This window comes from Rattus norvegicus, chromosome 6 (assembly GCF_036323735.1).
Source record: "Rattus norvegicus strain BN/NHsdMcwi chromosome 6, GRCr8, whole genome shotgun sequence".
NCBI lineage: Eukaryota > Metazoa > Chordata > Mammalia > Rodentia > Muridae > Rattus > Rattus norvegicus.
In genome coordinates, this window is record NC_086024.1 from 52,307,401 (window position 1) to 52,323,914 (window position 16,514).

At 48.0% G+C, this 16,514-nt stretch overlaps 1 protein-coding gene across 2 annotated transcripts in view; it reads left to right on the forward strand.

The window, feature by feature from the left end:
* The first annotated feature begins 946 nt into the window (after window positions 1–946).
* Pxdn (peroxidasin) overlaps window positions 947–16,514 on the forward strand; it is a 77,597-nt gene continuing 62,029 nt past the window's right edge. The window contains exon 1 of one of the 2 annotated variants that reach the window (XM_039112793.2): window positions 947–1,274. In XM_039112793.2, coding sequence (XP_038968721.1) covers window positions 1,084–1,274 — 191 coding nt within the window. In that variant the 5' untranslated portion in view covers window positions 947–1,083. The remainder of the gene's footprint in view (window positions 1,275–16,514) is intronic. The other variant, NM_001271261.1, reaches the window with a different exon arrangement.

Sequence of the window (16,514 nt, forward strand, 5' to 3'; positions counted from 1 at the left end):
TGGTTGGAGGTACGCCAACCATGGAGCGGTCCCAGTGATTAGGAGCTGGAGCCTCTTCCAGTTCCTCTGTGGTACAGCCTGCCAGCAGTGCATCTGAAGCCTCCTGACACTGCCTGAATGTGACCCCATCCCTGGCCAGTACCCTGTTGTTAGACCCTCAGAAACCCTCCCCCTCTCCCCAGTCCGAGTGGAAACACAGTAGTTTGCAGGTACAGATACAGCTGGTGTGTTGTTTTGTCAACAAAGTAACAAAACACGGAGGGGAAATTTAAGGTCTCAGATCTAGGTTGGTTTAGAGTTTCAGAGATTTCAGTCTGCTTGCCAGAAAGGGCTGTCCAGGCAAAAATCCATCTGAGGTGGCCACAGGTGTTCTCCATCTTTCCCACAAGGGAAGCACCGGGTGGGCAGGGTTCCTCATTGGCGGTGAATGTTGGAGGCCTCAGGCACCCCTCCCTAGAAAGCTTCTAATCACTACAGCCTTCCTACAAGCTGTGCTCTCAGGGTCTGTGCCTCCGTAGGAATGAGGAAAAGTAGAGAGAGATGTTTTTGTGTGGGAGCAGTGGTGGGCACAGAGGAAAAAGAGGCAGAGCAAGAAAGCACACTTCCTAGAACACAACAACACTTTTAAGTGTTTAAAACAAGGCATCACCAGTAAATAAAAAACCCCTGGATACAGGGAGAAAGGGATGTGGGGTAACTTAGTTGTAGCACTGCAGTTTTAAAAGGAGAATCGGGGATCCAAACCCTGTCTTAATCCACGCCTCTGCACCTCCAGGCGACCCCCACAGTGGAGTCTGTGTGCGCTGGTCCTGCAGTCCAAGGAGGCCCGGCTGCACCTCCAAGAAGGGTCGCTAGGTTCAGACACCAAGGCCCTGGTGATTGCCCAGCCCCCGCCCACTGCGAGACTGAGAGGGGGCGGAGCCACGCGCATGTGCACAGCTGGCGCCCCCCCCCGCCCCCCGCGCACAGCTGGGACGTGGGCCGGAGACCTGAGGGCTCAGTTGGGAGCCGGCGGTGGACGCGCCCGCCGAGGCCTCCTCCGCTGCTGTCCACGCGTGCCAGCGCCTGTCCGCGCCGTCTGCCATGGCCGTGCGCCCCACGCGCCGCTGCCTGCTGGCACTCGTGCTGTGCTTCGCCTGGTGGGCCATGGCGGTGGTCGCCTCGAAGCAAGGGGCAGGCTGTCCAAGCCGCTGCCTGTGCTTTCGTACCACCGTGCGCTGCATGCATCTGTTGTTGGAGGCCGTGCCCGCGGTGGCGCCGCAGACCTCCATCCTGTGAGTGCGGCCCGGGGGCGCTGGGGTCGGCGGAGCGTGCGATTTAGGGAGATCGAGGGCCGTGGGTAGCCTGGGGGACGTGGGTACTGGTTTGGCGATGTTGGGTATCCCGGCATCCGGCGCAGGGTGTGCTGGGCCTTTTGTCCGTCCTGGCGAGGACGCCAGGGGCGGACCTGAGCGCTTAGCGCGCGGCCTGGGGAGCCGCCTTTGTTCAAACTTGGAATCTCCCGCTGGACCGGGAAGTAGTAGGGAGTCGCCAGGGAAAGCCCGGCGTGTCTCCTGCGCCTTCCCGTCCCGGCCTCCCCTCCGGTGTCTTCTCAACTTTCCCTCTACACGAGTTTCCTCTCTCCTCTAAAGCGCAGGCCTGGGGTTGGGTCGTCCCTCCTCCGACCCCTTCTTCCTCCCCCTTCTTCCTCCATCAGTATACCTGCCCCCCCTTCCCCTCTTCCTGGAGCGAGGCCCACCGCACAGCACCCTGCGCCAAGGAAACCTCTCTTGCAGATTCTGCTTCCCGCGGTGCCACAGATCCGCTTCTGCGCTAGAGCCTTTAAGTTCGCTGGGTGTCCTGCGGGTTCTGTTGGGCGCAGCCCTTGTAGGGAGCTTTTTCTTTGCCTGGAAGAAGCCTGGCGTCCTAGATGCCATGGAGGACCCACCACCGTGCGGGTGGCCAAGTTCTGGGCAGCTCAGGGGACCCCTCTTGCTGTTTCTATTCAGTTGGTCAGTTTCACAGAGATCCTCCACTTCCTGGCTTTTACCTGAAATTGTGCACCTCTCTAGCTTTCCGCCTTTCCTGAAACCTCTAGATCTGAAGGAATCCCAGTGCTGCAGAGTTGGCTACAGGCCTCCGTGTGTACTGAGATTTGGTTCTGTGTAGGCAGGCATGCGTTTAGGGGCCAACTGTAATTCAGGGTCCTGCAGCTGCACTTCTGCATTCCAAAAAGAGTTTTCACTTTTTGTGACTGGACTGGAAGATTTTGGCATCTCTGAGGATGCCTGCGAAAGTTATAAAAATCTGAGGGAACTATTCAAGGAGTGGGCGGTCAGTGTTCTCACTTCTAAAAGTGCATGGGTGTCCTACTTCCTCTGGGGGAGATCATGCAGGCTACCCGACCAGTCTGGGGTGGGAGTGCCTAGCTTAGTCCTCTGAAGAGCTAAATAAGGCTTCCATTCCAGAGGGTGTGGATGGTCAGCCAAGGCTGCATCTGAGAGGATAGACAGTGTGCTGTAAAGCAGTAAACGTTTCAAATTGGGCCAGGGTGGAACGTCTCCAAATACAGAGAATTTCTGTAGTGAGTCAATGGCCAAAACTTGGACCCTAGAGCCATTTCTCACATCTGGGCAAAGTCAGATTCACAGACTATGTGTTCCCAATTCTTAATTGCTTTCTGCAGCAGTATGTTTTAAATGAGTGCTGTAGAACAGGAGTCCTCCACGCCGCCGCTTTGCAGGCTACCATGCCACATAAAAATGTAGTTGGTGTGGGGGAGGGGCGACTGAACTTAGTAGTTAAAGACGATTGCAGCAAAGCTCAACAACCTGAGTTCGATTCTCAGGGCCCACAAAGTGGAAGGAGAGAACTGACTCCTTCCTGCGTGTTGCCCTCTGACTTCCAGATGCATGGCCACATGCCCCTCTTTCCCTCCCTCCCCTCTCTCCCTCATGTACGGGAATAAACTTTTTAAAAGAAATTCTAAAAATTAAATGCAGCAAAGGGTGTGTAAGGTTTCCAGAGAAACACCAGAGCTGGCGTTTGAAAGATTTCCCAGAAAGTGTGTTTGCGGAAATTCAAACTTTGTACTTTTATGGGTGTATGAAGTTTCCTGAAAGATGTAACAATAACGCTTGGTATCACTGATTCCAGTGTGCAGGCAAGTACTTGACAGAACTAATGCAAAGTTAGCTTCATTTTGTGTCTGGGTCCAGGCTGGTATGAGTTGGTGGCGCTTTGGGGCAGTCACACACAAAAGACACTGCTTTCTTTCAGCTTCTCTGCCCACTTCCTGCTCTCATATACAAGTTGATACTTTATATTTGTCTCTGTTGGAGACAAAGGTATAGCTCAGTGGTAGAGAGCTTGCCTTAGCCTGCAAGGCCCAGAGTTAGCGCCCTCTTAAACACGGCTGAGAAAAGAAACAAAAGAACAAGGGTTAAGTTGAAATTGGACATAAAAGATGTTAATTTGCAAATCCCCATTCCCCAAGTCAGTGGAATCATCTCATTTTCTCACTGCCTGTTGCCTAAAAGCCCCACTCCCACTTAACTTCTCCAAAGACTAAATCCAGTTCTTCCCTTCCCCAATGTTTCATAGTTATGTTTTGGCTCCGGAGGTTGCCAGATTGTTTGGGGCTTCACAGTAGTATCAGGCTGCCTTATGGTTCAGGTTAGAACTGGATTTGCTCCCTAGCAACTGAAAGTGCTAGGTGGAACATCAGTGGTGCCCTGCCTCTCTCTGTGTGGCCGGTAGAAATGCCTGCCTGGTTCTTGTACAGTGTAGGAATAGGAGCTGTTCCTTCTATGTGCCTCTACAACCTGGGCTTTTGGGGGGGAAGTAACCTTTAAAACACAGCTCTGGGTTCTTTAGTAGGCACTGGGCATCACACCTTGAGAGCCTGCTCCTTTGACATCCTTTTCTGTTCCCTGAAGCCTCCATCGTTGAGGTCATGGGAACTGAGCCTGAAAAAATAACATCCGCTGGGCGTTCCAGGGCACTCCAGTACCAGGGAATTGTTACAGACTGGTGGTGTGACAGAAGCCCTGGTGCAGGAAGGAATGGAGCTGTGAGTTTGAGAGAGCTCTGGGTTCCATGCATAGGCCCCAGAGCAGTGAGGACCTGGATATCTAGGCCTCTGTTAGTCTATCAGTGTCCTTCTTAAGTTCTGATTGCCTCTAATGTGTTTGGACTTATGATATATAGTCTAGACTAGCCACTTTAGTCAACTTTGTAGGATCACAGCTGTCCCGAAGGAGCACAGGGTAATGTATGTTCAGGTGTACCAGGCCTGTGTGGGATGGCTAAGGCTGCAGAGCTCTGGTAGCCAGCACCTGCTGACTAGCGCACATGGGCAAAATTCCCAAATAATGCTGACATCAAGAGACACCAAGAGGGACCCATAGGTATGGAGATGGGTTTTGGTGTCCAGCATGCGTGTCCCATTTGTCACAGCTGTTCACTGTCATCTACCAGCACAGCATCTCCAAATAAGGCACCAAGGAGAGAGCATCTTCCTCCAGGCTTCCCTTGTTGAATCAGTCACCTTCCCCCTGGAAGCACAATCGCCCTTGCCTGAAGACTGGAGAAGGGCCTGGGGTGGTGATGTTCAGCAGGCTTTCTCTTCCTAGCATTGCCAGGAGTGTGTGAAGCTCACAGGACCATGGCCTGCGAACACCCTTGGCTCTGGTTTCCTAGCATGTGCTCTCCTCAAAATGGTCACAACAGAAGAGCCCGTGGCCCTGGTCTCAGAGCTGAAGGATGCTCGGATGTGTGAGCTGGATGTCTGGTTCCACTGCTCACAGCTCAACCAAGGCCTGTGAAGCTACTGTTCTTCTGAGTTCTTGGGGTGCTGGCCTAAGAGGAGAGCCTCAGTGTCCATCCAGGGCTCGGTTGAGCCGGTGCATGCTTTGAGACCACTGGGATGCTTTTCACGGCTTTATTCTGCTGGGCCATATTATCTTTATGCATGATCTTGGATATGTGTGTGTGGAAGATACTCCTGTGAGGAAGCCACGTTGGTTTAGTCCTTCTATCTCTGCTCCTCCGCATGTTTTAACATCAAAGAAATGGTGTTGGAGAGAGTCTGTCTACTTGGGACCCTAGACTAGGCAGCTTTGACTGGAAGCTTGGCTTGATCCTAATGAAGCCACCTTCCTGGAGTTTTCTCCCCATGTACCTACCACTTGGCTTGCTTGTCTGTTAGTCAACTCCACTGGTGGTAACTGGGAGCTGTGGGTTCCCTTCCAAAGGAGCTTGAGTGTGGTGCAGGCTTTGTGGGAAGAGCCTTCCTGGACCAGCTTGTCTGTCCTTAGCTTGCTTCCACTCACGCCATGTCTCCAGTCTCTGTTCTTCAATGTGTGGACCAGGAGCTGAGGAGGAGTCTAAGGGTTTGGAGTAGGGTACCTGAAGTTTTGGATGGATGTTGGGCAGGCTGAAGAAGAGGTGTCCTTTCTATAGATCCGAGGCCTACCATTAACAGATAGGTCTAATGTGTATGGACAAGTGTGGTAGTTGGAGAATCACCGTGCATTGTCCTGGTTCCCCTTGATAGACTATGATCTTTTGGATGTCCCGTTGGAGAAATTAGCCTTTTCCTTTGCACTTGGCAATAAGGAGAAACAAAAACAAATGGATACAAGTAACCTAAAGCTTTTATGGAGCTAGGAAGTCAGGACTGCTGGCCTGGAGCTAAAGTTTTCTTAGGAGCCAGGAAATTAAGGAAATGAAGAGGCGTCTGCAGGCTGCTGGCCTGCAGTGCCACTCAGGGAGACCTCCTGGATTTCACAACATCCAGGACACCCACTTGTTTTTACAATGACAGTTTTGTGGGCTTTGAGGTGCTGGAGAAAATTACTTATTTGAAATATCATTGTTTTAACGGAGTCTGTTTAAGAGCAGTTTAACCATAGTGTGGTGCTTAAGTAGCTGGGACTCTGTCTTAGTTACTCTTCTGTGGCTGTGGCAAAGCAGCATAACCAAAGCAATTTGCAGAAGAGTTTATTTGGGCTCATGGTTCCAGAGGGATAGGAATCCATCATGGCAGGGAGACAGGGTAGCGAAACAGGAAGCTAGACGCTCACATCCTTGGCTGCAAGCATAAAGCAAGGAAAACAAACTGGAAGGAGCCAAGGATCTCTTAAAGCCCATGCTCAGAAACATACTTCTTGCAAGGCCACACTTCTTAAACTGCCCCAGACAGTTCTGCCTGTTGGAAGCCAAGGATTCGAATACTGGAGCCTACAAGGGACATTCTTATTCAAACCACACTGAGGACTCTTTCTTGGGTTAGTTAGTCTCTGTGAGCCAGGAGTCCTTGGGATCAGGGTGGGGCTGTTGTTTTTTTTTTTTTTTTTTTTTTTTTTTTTTTTTTTTTTTTTTTTTACCAAATTCTGAAAGTCGTACACCCATCACATGCACCTAACACGCCAGTGTGTGGAAATACTTTTCGGGAGGGGGCATTTCACTTCCCTGGTATCCTGGAATTTATTCTGTGGACCAGACTGGCCTCGAACTCACAAACATCCATCTACCTCCCTAATGCTGGGATCAAGGGTGTGTGCCCACCCCCTTCTTGAGCAGGAATGCTTTCTTATTGCTTGAAATGACACTGGTGGTGGCTTAACATCTTTCCAAGTTGATCATTCTACTACTTTATGTTTTTGTCTTGGTGTTTATTTTGAGAAACAGGAGCCCTGTGTCATCATGTCCTACCCTATGTGTTCTAGTTTTATTTCTGGCCTGGGACAAATACCCTGACCAAAACCAACTTTGAAGGATAAGTGGTTTATCTGGCTTGCAATTATAGGGCATTAGGCCATTACTGAGTAAAATCAAGGCAGAAACCCTATGGAGGAATTTGAAGGAGGCCTCCTTGCCATTCCATGGAGCCTTATTGCAGACCAAGGAACTCACTTCATGGATAAAGAAGTGCGGCAAGAACCAGAAAGGGTGTTGATTGCTGGACAGCACGCAAGCGTTAAACTTAGCTAGCTTTCCACGCTGGTTAGTTTTTTTTTTTTTTTTTTCTTTTTTTCGGAGCTGGGGACCCAACCCAGGGCCTTGCGCTTGCTAGGCAAGCGCTCTACCATTGAGCTAAATCCCCAACCCCTACGCTGGTTAGTTTTATATGTACAAAGTACTGTCATTTGGGAACCTCCACTGAGAAGATGTCCCCACCAGATTGGTCTGCCTATATGTGTTTTTTGTATGTACCTGTGGATGCTGGAGGTCTATACCAAATATCTTCCTCAATCTCTCTCTTATTTTTGTGAGACAGAAGCTCTCACTGAACACAGAGCTCCCTGATTTAGCTAGATTGACTGTCCAGAAAGCCCCAGGGACATTCCTGTCTGTACTGCTCGAGCACTGGGATCACAGGCCTGGACTGCCATGGACAACTTTATGGGGTTGCAAAGGATCTGAACTCAGGTCCTCATGCATGCCCAGTCAGCTCAATTGAGCATCCCTCAATTGAGCACCGTAGCATGTTTTAAAATAGAACCTAGATATCACAAACTTGACCTTTTCGAGGACTGGGTAATTGTGTCAACCCCAGCTTTGTTCTACTGATTAGATAAGCCACAGAAAGTCTAAAAGTCAAATGCCTTCTTCCCCAGCCTCTGCATCTCACCATTAAAGACTTGGGGTGCAGCACTGGTGGCAGGACTCTGTTGTACCCCAATCTCCATTAACTGTTCAGGTCCCGTGACTTTGCTGTATGCGGAGCTCTCCTTGGTCCAGTGTGAGCTCGGCCTGTGAGTCACGCGGGTCCTTTCGTCTGTGTTGGTGGATGTGAATGCCAGGCTTGGCTCTACACTCTGTATCCGCCTACAGTCTTCCTACTCTCGTCCTGGGGTGTTCTGGTGTTTCGGGCATCTCTCCTGCGGGTTTTGGCTGCCTCTGTCTCTCCAGACTCCTGGCATTATCTTTTCTCGGCAGCTTGCTGGGGCAGTTGCATGCTCACCTCATTTGCTCTCCGTCTCTCCAGAGTCATCTCCAGTTCTGACAGAGGGACATACCATGAAAATAGTTGCCCATGTGTTATCTGGTTTTGGTTGTTTTATGATAGGAGAGCCTCACCATCTTATTTGAGTCTTTTTTTTTTCTTCTTTAAATTCTTTTTCCGTAAGGTGTGGTCAAAAGGAGCAGTGGTCAGAATAAACTGCTGAGTTTCCCCACGTTCACAAGTTCAGATGTTTTGAGAAAAATTTGAAACAACTCAACTCTGGCATTTTCCATTTGTCTTTGGAGCATTTAGCCTAAAGTACTCCGGGGAGGAGAGGACAGGGTCCTGCTGTATTAGACCATGTGATTTACCCACACAGATGCTCTTGGCTGGACAGCTTCCTGTTGGAAGTTCTGCTGAAAGCCAGGGTTACCAACAACCGCCTGTGGGTAGCCTGCCTGTTACAGCTTGAGGTTTTGGGACAAGCCAGGACGGGGGCTAACATTTTGTCTGTGGCTGCCTGCTAACCACAGAGGCAGAATGGAGTAGGTATCACCAGCTAGAGTGTTTACCATCTGGTTCCTTTGCTTCCGTCACGTTGGGTATAAGCTCTGAGATGTTGCCTCTGTTTATCCTGAACCTGTCTCTCTTCCATGGCCTCAAGGCTGTGATGGGAGCAGAGAGGTGAGAGTAGGGGATGATGTTGGAGATGGCCCACAATGCTAAGCCTTCTAAAGTGAAGCCACACTACTGTTCACCATATTGGTGGGTTCTGGCCATGCGTTTCACCCTGCTTTGGGAGTCCAGGACAGTGAATCAGACATGTAGCTGTAAAGAAGTGACTTCAAGCAGTTCATGTTCCCCAGCCATGGAATCTTTAGGTTCCCTTTCACCGACTGACTTTTTGTTCTGTGTACTTCTTGATAGGGAGCTATGTGGAAAGGTTCTGAGCATTGGTCTCTTTGCAGAGGTGTTCACCAGCATGGTGTGTGTGTCCCTATGTTTCCATGTACTGTGATTTAGGGTGTATTTTACCCTCATCCCTAAGAGGAAAGTAGGAAATACCATTAATCAAAGTGGTCTTAAGACCCCTTCCCATGAGAAGCCCTGTGACGTGTACTTCTTAGGGGTTCACGTGGCCTGTTCATGAGTGATATATGGTTATCAGTGCTAAGGGAGTCAGTGTCTCAGTGCTGGTCCCTCCCTGGGTCCTCACAACAGGATGACCGATCATGCATTTACATAATGTGAGTTCTCCAAGGGATGAGAGCTGTGGCTTCTATCTTGACTGCTAGGTAATTGTGATGGATGACATGATAAAGGACCGGAACAGCGACACACAGGGAATACTTACTTAATCCTCGGGTTCAGACCATCATAGTCTTGGGACCGGGAGTCAGCTGCGTTTCTAAACAAGTTTGGCTTCTGGGATGTCCTTGCATCTCGGCCCGCGGTGTGCTAAGGATGTGAGGCTGAAGCCTGCTTAGGTTCTTGTCCTCTGGCCGGGGGCATCCAGCCCCTCCTGTTTGGCTACTGTAGCTCTAGCACTGCATATAAACTTGCAAGGTCTTAGGAAATCCACATCTTCCCTAGGGTCTCTGAACCAGTCATCTCTGGGAGGAATTTGGTTCAACAAACAAACATTATTGAATTGGCCTTTCCTGCTGGAGAGGGCTGAACGGCAGTCTCCACACATTGTGCTAAGAGTTATGAGACTAACCTTTTACCTATTGATCAACCATTACTTTTATACAGTATTTAATTTTTTTGCAAATAATACGTTTGTATTAAAAATATTTTAAATACAGATAAAACAAAACAGATAGCTTATATTCTATCATTAAATTCCATGTTCATTTATACAAATGTCTGTGTGTATGCCTAGGCATACATTGATGTGTATGCCTGTTATTTTTATTTTAAAAAATTAGGGCATGATATATGTCTAATTCTATAATGTACTTGTATGCTTTAGCCTACATACTATACTGTGCCTACAAGTGTGTGTATGTGTATGTATGTATGTATGTATGTATGTATGTTATATGTGTGTGCATGTCATGTTTCTGTGTTTATTATGTATTTGTGTATGCGTGTGTGAGATCTATGTTTTGTGTGTGTAGATTATGTCTGTGTATATATGTACTGTGTGTATGTGCTATGTTATGTGTGTGTCTCTGTGTGTTTTATATGTTATGTATGTGTATGCTATGTGTTATGTGTGTGATACATTATGTGCGTTTGTGTGATATATGTTATGTGTGTGCATATAGTTATATCTATGTGTATTTATGTATTATATATGTAAGTTGTGGATGGATGGATGGATGGATGGGTGGATGGGTAGATGGATGGGTGGGTGGGTGGATACATACATACACACACACACACACACACTCACACACACACACACATTAATCTGTGATGTAAGTGAGAATGTCCCTCCACCATCCGTTGGCTCTATGCTTGGGTACTTGGCCCACAGTCTCTTGGAAAGGATTAGGAGACATAGCTTTATTGGAGATGCATCACCAGGGGCAAACTTCAAGACTTCACAGGCCTCCTGCCATTCCAAGGATGCTCTCTGCCTCTTGCTGTGGATCAAGATGTTAGCTCTCAGCTGCTGCTCTAACTGCCTGCTGTCATCCATGCCTTCCCTCCTCCATCATAGACTCCAACCCCGTGGAACCTTATTAAACTCTTTCATGGGTTGTTTTGGGTCACGGTGTTTTGTAGCAGCAGTGAGAAAGTGACTAATATGCACACAGACGCACACACTCACACTTGCAGACACACACATATGCACAGTGGTGGGGATTGAATCCAGGACCTTAAGTTGCACCGCCAGACTTTACCCTCAGGCCTGTCTTGTCATTGTAAATGAACACAGTATTCACTTCTGTGAAATTATGAAGTTTAACCAAATTCTTATTACAGACTATTGCTCGCTCTGTCTGTCTTCCTTTCTTTCTTTCTCTCCTCTCTTTCTTTCTTTCTTTCTTTCTTTCTTTCTTTCTTCCTTTCTTTCGTTCTTTCTCAAATCTAAACAATACTTCTAAAGTACTCAATTACAGTTTCTGCGTGTATCTGTCTGGGTTATTTTTAGGGTATGGTTCTGTAATCTTCTGTGTGGCTTTGTTCTGCTTGGCATCTGATGTGGCCCCTCCTGTTTTCTTCCTTGTTGTAACTTTGGTGAGAAAAGATGAATCTGTTAGCTTTGACCGCTCAGCTCCCATAGGGCTTCACAAGTCCCACCGAGGCAAGCCTGTAACGTGGCGACAGTAAGGCACAGAGGGGACAATCCCAGAACCGTGGGACTAAGACTGAGTAGGAACCTGCATTTTTGTGGGGTGACAACATTTTTATCACCACGGTTGGCTTTATTTTCTGGTGCTTTGATATCCAGTAGACTTTTGAGTAAAAACTCTTGATTTTATTTTTTTTAAGATAAGTTATTTCTGTGTTGTCCAGGAGGGCCTGGAACTCAACATGTAGCTCAGAATAGCTTGCATTCTCAGCAATCCTCCTGTCTCAGACTTCTGAGTGTCAGGTTACAGACATGTGTCACCATACCTAGGCTGTCAGAATTCTTTTGACAGCTGTCTTTATTCCGGACTCTGATAGGTCCTGTTCTTTGGCTGTTTCTGGGCTGGGCCAGAGGTGTGCCCTCTGATCCCCAGGCCCTGTTGATGACTGGTTCTCAGTGTTCCTGGGAGGTATGTCTGAGATATGGAATAAAGGAGAGCTGATATGGTAATACACGGCATGAAATTCCTGCAATCTCTGGTCACAGCCTTAACACCAAGATCTACAGATAGCATTAGTTTGTGTGTGTTTCAGTCTGAAAGTGTGTCCTGTGTGCATTTCATCTATTAACCATGCACTGGTGGCTGAGAGCCCTGCAACCTATTCTTGAATGGAACTGACAGGACTCCATCTTGTCTGCAAGGCCCACCACAGCTGCTTGTTTAGAGACCAGGGCACATACCAATATCATGCTCAGTTGGGAATGTTTTGATAGCAAAATCAATACAGAGTACAAAACCACTAAAGCTGTGGAACTCTCCAAAGCAGGCCTCAGAAGGGACACTATAAGAGCTGGAGCAGGTCACCTGTCCATGCTCCTCATTTGAAACTAATGTCTCAGGTGCCTCAGATTTTTCACCATTCTGCATCTGTCTACAGCTGATGGGTGAACTGCAAATATTGGCTTTTGGGATAACATTTCATGGAGATGGAGTCTGCAAACAGCCACCTTCTTGAATTCCAAGAAGGGACACTGTCCCAAACTCAGGGACTCCTGGCCTGAAGTGAGATACTGGCCCAAGATGAAAGGACTCGACCCAAAGTAAGGTACTGCTGGATTTGGGACTTCCTATCCCAGCAGGTGGACCTCTGTACAGGCACCTGTCCAATAGGTATGCATGCTTAAGGGAACCACCTGAGACTCTGTTTCAATTGAGGGCAGGACAGCTCTATGCAAAGCAGTAAGTTGCTTAACAGTCTTAGGGGAGATCATATCTTTGCCCTTGAGGATACAACTGTCTCAAAGTTGTTCAGTTTCCCTACTCTTACAGAGAATACACACAGGGTGGAGATACAGTGTACAAAGTGCTGTGTGGGTGGGTAGTGAGCTAGGTGACTTGATGTTAAAGATGTAGTGGTCTGGCAGGAGACCCACTCCCTGGAGCATTCATGTGATGGGTTAGGGCTGGATGGTGTGAAAGGTGAAGACCTGGATATTGGAGCCAGGCTCACAAAGTAGGCTCATGAAGGCCCCATCAGAGAATGCTGGCCAAGGTGGGCTAACAGTTCTGTTGGTGAGCAGACTGAATCCTCTCTTTCATATGTTGACTTTAGTGGACACAAAGAGGCTGTAATGCAAACAGGAAATTGCCTGAGTATAGTTTTCCATGTGTGCTCCATGGGTTTTTCTAACGAGCCAAAACAGATGTTTAAGAAACATCTGATTTTTCCTTTTGAGGACGGGACATAGAAATACCCAGACTGTGGGGGCCGTTCCCGAAGCCACTTCTTGAATTTCAGAAACAACTTACCTTTTCTAACACGCCTCAGACCTAAGGTTGGTCACTCACAAAGAACAAAGAACAACAAAATGGAAAGTAGGACTTACTATGAGAACGCTCTCAGCAGAGATGCGAAATTTTGATTTAGCAATGATTGAACTCAGGCTAATATCGTTTGTCTCTTTTTAATAAGATCATCAACACTCAGGAAGATTTCTTCACAGAGAAACTTAGGAGGGCTGAGGATGTAGCACAGCTGGAAAAATACCTACCTCAAATGTAGGAAGCCCCAAATTCAACACCCCCCGCTGTGATGCATAATCTGGCCATGTGTGTAATCCCAGAACTCAGTAGGATCTGACATTCAAGCTTATTCTTGGCTACATCAAAAGTTTGAGATCAGCCTAAGCTACACTTAACCCTGTCTCAAATAAAACAAACAAAACAAGTCATAGGAAAGAAACATGCCTTTTGGATGTCATGTGAGAGAGACAGTATTGTGTTTCTGCAGTGGAAAACAAGGGCTGCAGTGTGTCGGAAGTCCTTGTCATTAATGTCGTGGCCCTCCTCTTCCTAGTCACCACTGGCCTTCCTTTAGGGAGTAAGATTAGACTCGTTGCTTCCTGGAGTGAAACAAATGTTTCTCAAGACCTATAACCAAAAGAGCTGCACTTTTAACTTTTAAAAATAGCAATTAAAAGAGATTAATGGTCGCTGTTGTTGCCTTTTCAAATGTGTGGGATGTTTGTATTGGCGTAACAACAAGTTGATCAGAATTAACCTGTTGTTTTTCATCGTACAATCTCCTTAAATCGGTATCTGGGTCATCCCCTGTATTCCACCTACCTATCCACCCTGCCACCTACCCATCTGTCTACCCACCCAGTCAGTCAACCACTCATCCAGCCTCATTTACCCACACATCCACCCATGTGCTCACATACCCATCTAGCCCCCTACCCACTCATCCGTCCATCCACTCACGCATTTACCTACCCATCCACACATTTCCCCCCCACCCCCGCACTGTCCACTGGTTCATCTGTCCACACACTCAGCAGCTCACCATCCCTTACTGACTCACGAAGGAAGTCCTTGTGTGTCAGGTGCTGGTGTGTGCATGCATGCTCTGTGGTTAGCCACTTGTTGTAGGGGAACGGCTCAAGCCTTGGGGACAGCCAGTGGTATCAGAAGATAAAGCCATGTTTCCTATTGACTACATCCCAGCATGGTTTAAGAACAGGGTTGATATTAAGCGGAGTTTGTGGAATCTTGTGGAAGATGGGAAGGAAGGATTGGAGGCCAGAGAGGTCAAGGACACCACAAGAAAACCTACAGACTCAACTAACCTGAGCGCATAGGGTGCCAGTCCCAGGCTGCTTTCTCTTCCCGAGTGCCGAGCATGCAGGTAACCCCTCTGGAACACAGACTCTCTTACTTCAGCATTTCTCCTTGGTATATGTGTTTGTGGATTCCATTCCACTCTTGCTTCCTTCAACCTTAGGGAAGCATCAAAGATCCATTGGGGTCAAGAAGCCTGGGGTCAGCTCTTCTTTGAATATGGTCCATTTTGGCCTGTGGCCTTCTGTTGGCCAGGCAGCTTGCCTGACTCCTGGACGGCTGCCCAGTAGGATAACATGATTTATCTATCTGCTTGGCTACACCCAGAGCGTTCTGGTCTCTGTGCAGAACCACCTTGGTTAACCCACTCAGTTGTTTAGATAATGATGTTTTTGGTACACTACTATATCCACTGTGTAAGCGAAGGGTGGCCCTTCACCTCACTGCCTGCCTGTCTGTCCCTCATGGTAGGTTTCATGTGTCACTGCAGTTAGACCACAGCTCCCAAATATGTGATCTTATATTCTGGATGCTTCTGTCAGGGTGTTTCAATGAGACCAAGAGTAAATCAGTAGTCTACGAATAAGGCAGATTTGCCCCCAAAACTTTACGGCGGGCTTTGTGCAATCCATTCAGCAGAAATAGGTCTCTCCTGAGCAGGAGCTGGCAGCCTGTGAACTTAATCCAGGTTCACATAGCTTCTCTGGCAGGCCGGCAGGCCTGTCTGCCCACCTTCAGACTTTTGGATCTCTTCCCCTCTGTATTCACAGCATCCTCTTGAGATGCCTGACTAACAGTGTCTGTGTGGTTTGTGGATCATAGGTGGTTGGATCTGGTTGGGTCCTGACTTAAGCTAACTAGCTTCCTGTGCATGATCACTTACTGTCAAGCTTAGTATAACCCATACCATCTCCTCAGAACTTGAGCCAAAAAGTATAAAGGGAAAGAATGGCTCTTAAGGAGGTGAGGAAAAGAGGCAACAGAATGCACATATCATAAAAGCATAAGAGGCCAGAGGATGGGGGGAAAGGACCAATAAGAACAGGCCTTGAAAAACGCCATAACAAAACCTATTACTTAGTTTGCTAGTTAAAGAAACTAAAGAACTTTTTCGAAAAAGAAAGTAGTAGCCTGTGGCAAGAGCCAAAGACCAAGTAGTATCAGTGGAGTCCAGAGGGGCTGTAAGAGAACATTAAAGTGCTCCTAGAATTGGATGGTGAAACACTGGAAGAGCAGTCCACTGGGGAGCTTTCTGAGAGGACCCAGTGGGCAGGCACCTCTGCCCCTGTTCAGCACAAGGAATCCTGGAAAGAGTTGAATTCTCGGCTAGTGCTTGATTGAAAAGGGAAGGAAGGTCAGTCAGAAGGGAAGGAAGGAAGGTTCTTAGTACAGGAGCAAGGCCATTGATAAAAGATTTTAAAAGTACTTTAATTAAGAAAACTTGCTAACCATGGGTCTGTAATCCTTAAGGTATACAGATTCAGGGCCCATCCCCACCCCCATCCCCACCCCCATCCCCACCCCCTATTCCTCAGGCATTTTTTTTCAAGTATTTTTTCTTTTATTATTTTTTTATTTTTTAATTGCATGTTTTAAATTTACTTTCCCTTCTAGAAACCTGGTATCCACACACACCCCCAGCTTCTATGAGGGTGCTCTCTCACCCACCTACCCACTCCATCCCACCTCCCCGCCCTGATATCCCCTACACTGGGGCATAGAGCCTTGACAGAACCAAGGGCCTCTCCTCCCATTGATGCCGGACAAGGCCATCCTCTGCTACATATGCAGATGGAGTCCTGGGCCCATCTCTGTGTTCTCCTGGGATGGTAGTTCAGCCCCTGGGAGCTCTGAGGGGTCTGGTTGGTTGATACTGTTGTTCTTATGGGGTTGCAAACCCCTTCAGCTACTTTGCCCACGTCTCTGTATCCTTTCCTTCACCATGCTTTCTCTGCGAGTGTGCGGGTTTGGCCCATGTCCGGTTCTGTGTGTTTCCTTGTGTACACTATGTATGCCTGTGTGCGTGCTCTTTTGGGGCTGAGTGTTTCTGCCTGTATAGTTCTTTTCATGTGCCTTTGTGCAAATGCTGAGATCTTACTGTTTACTGAGGAGCTCTTCTGAGGCTTGTAGCAGGTGTCATCAACCTCTTCCTTGCTCACCTGAGGGTGTCTGCTATCTTGTGGAACCCTCTGATGTAATCCCCACAACAGACTCCG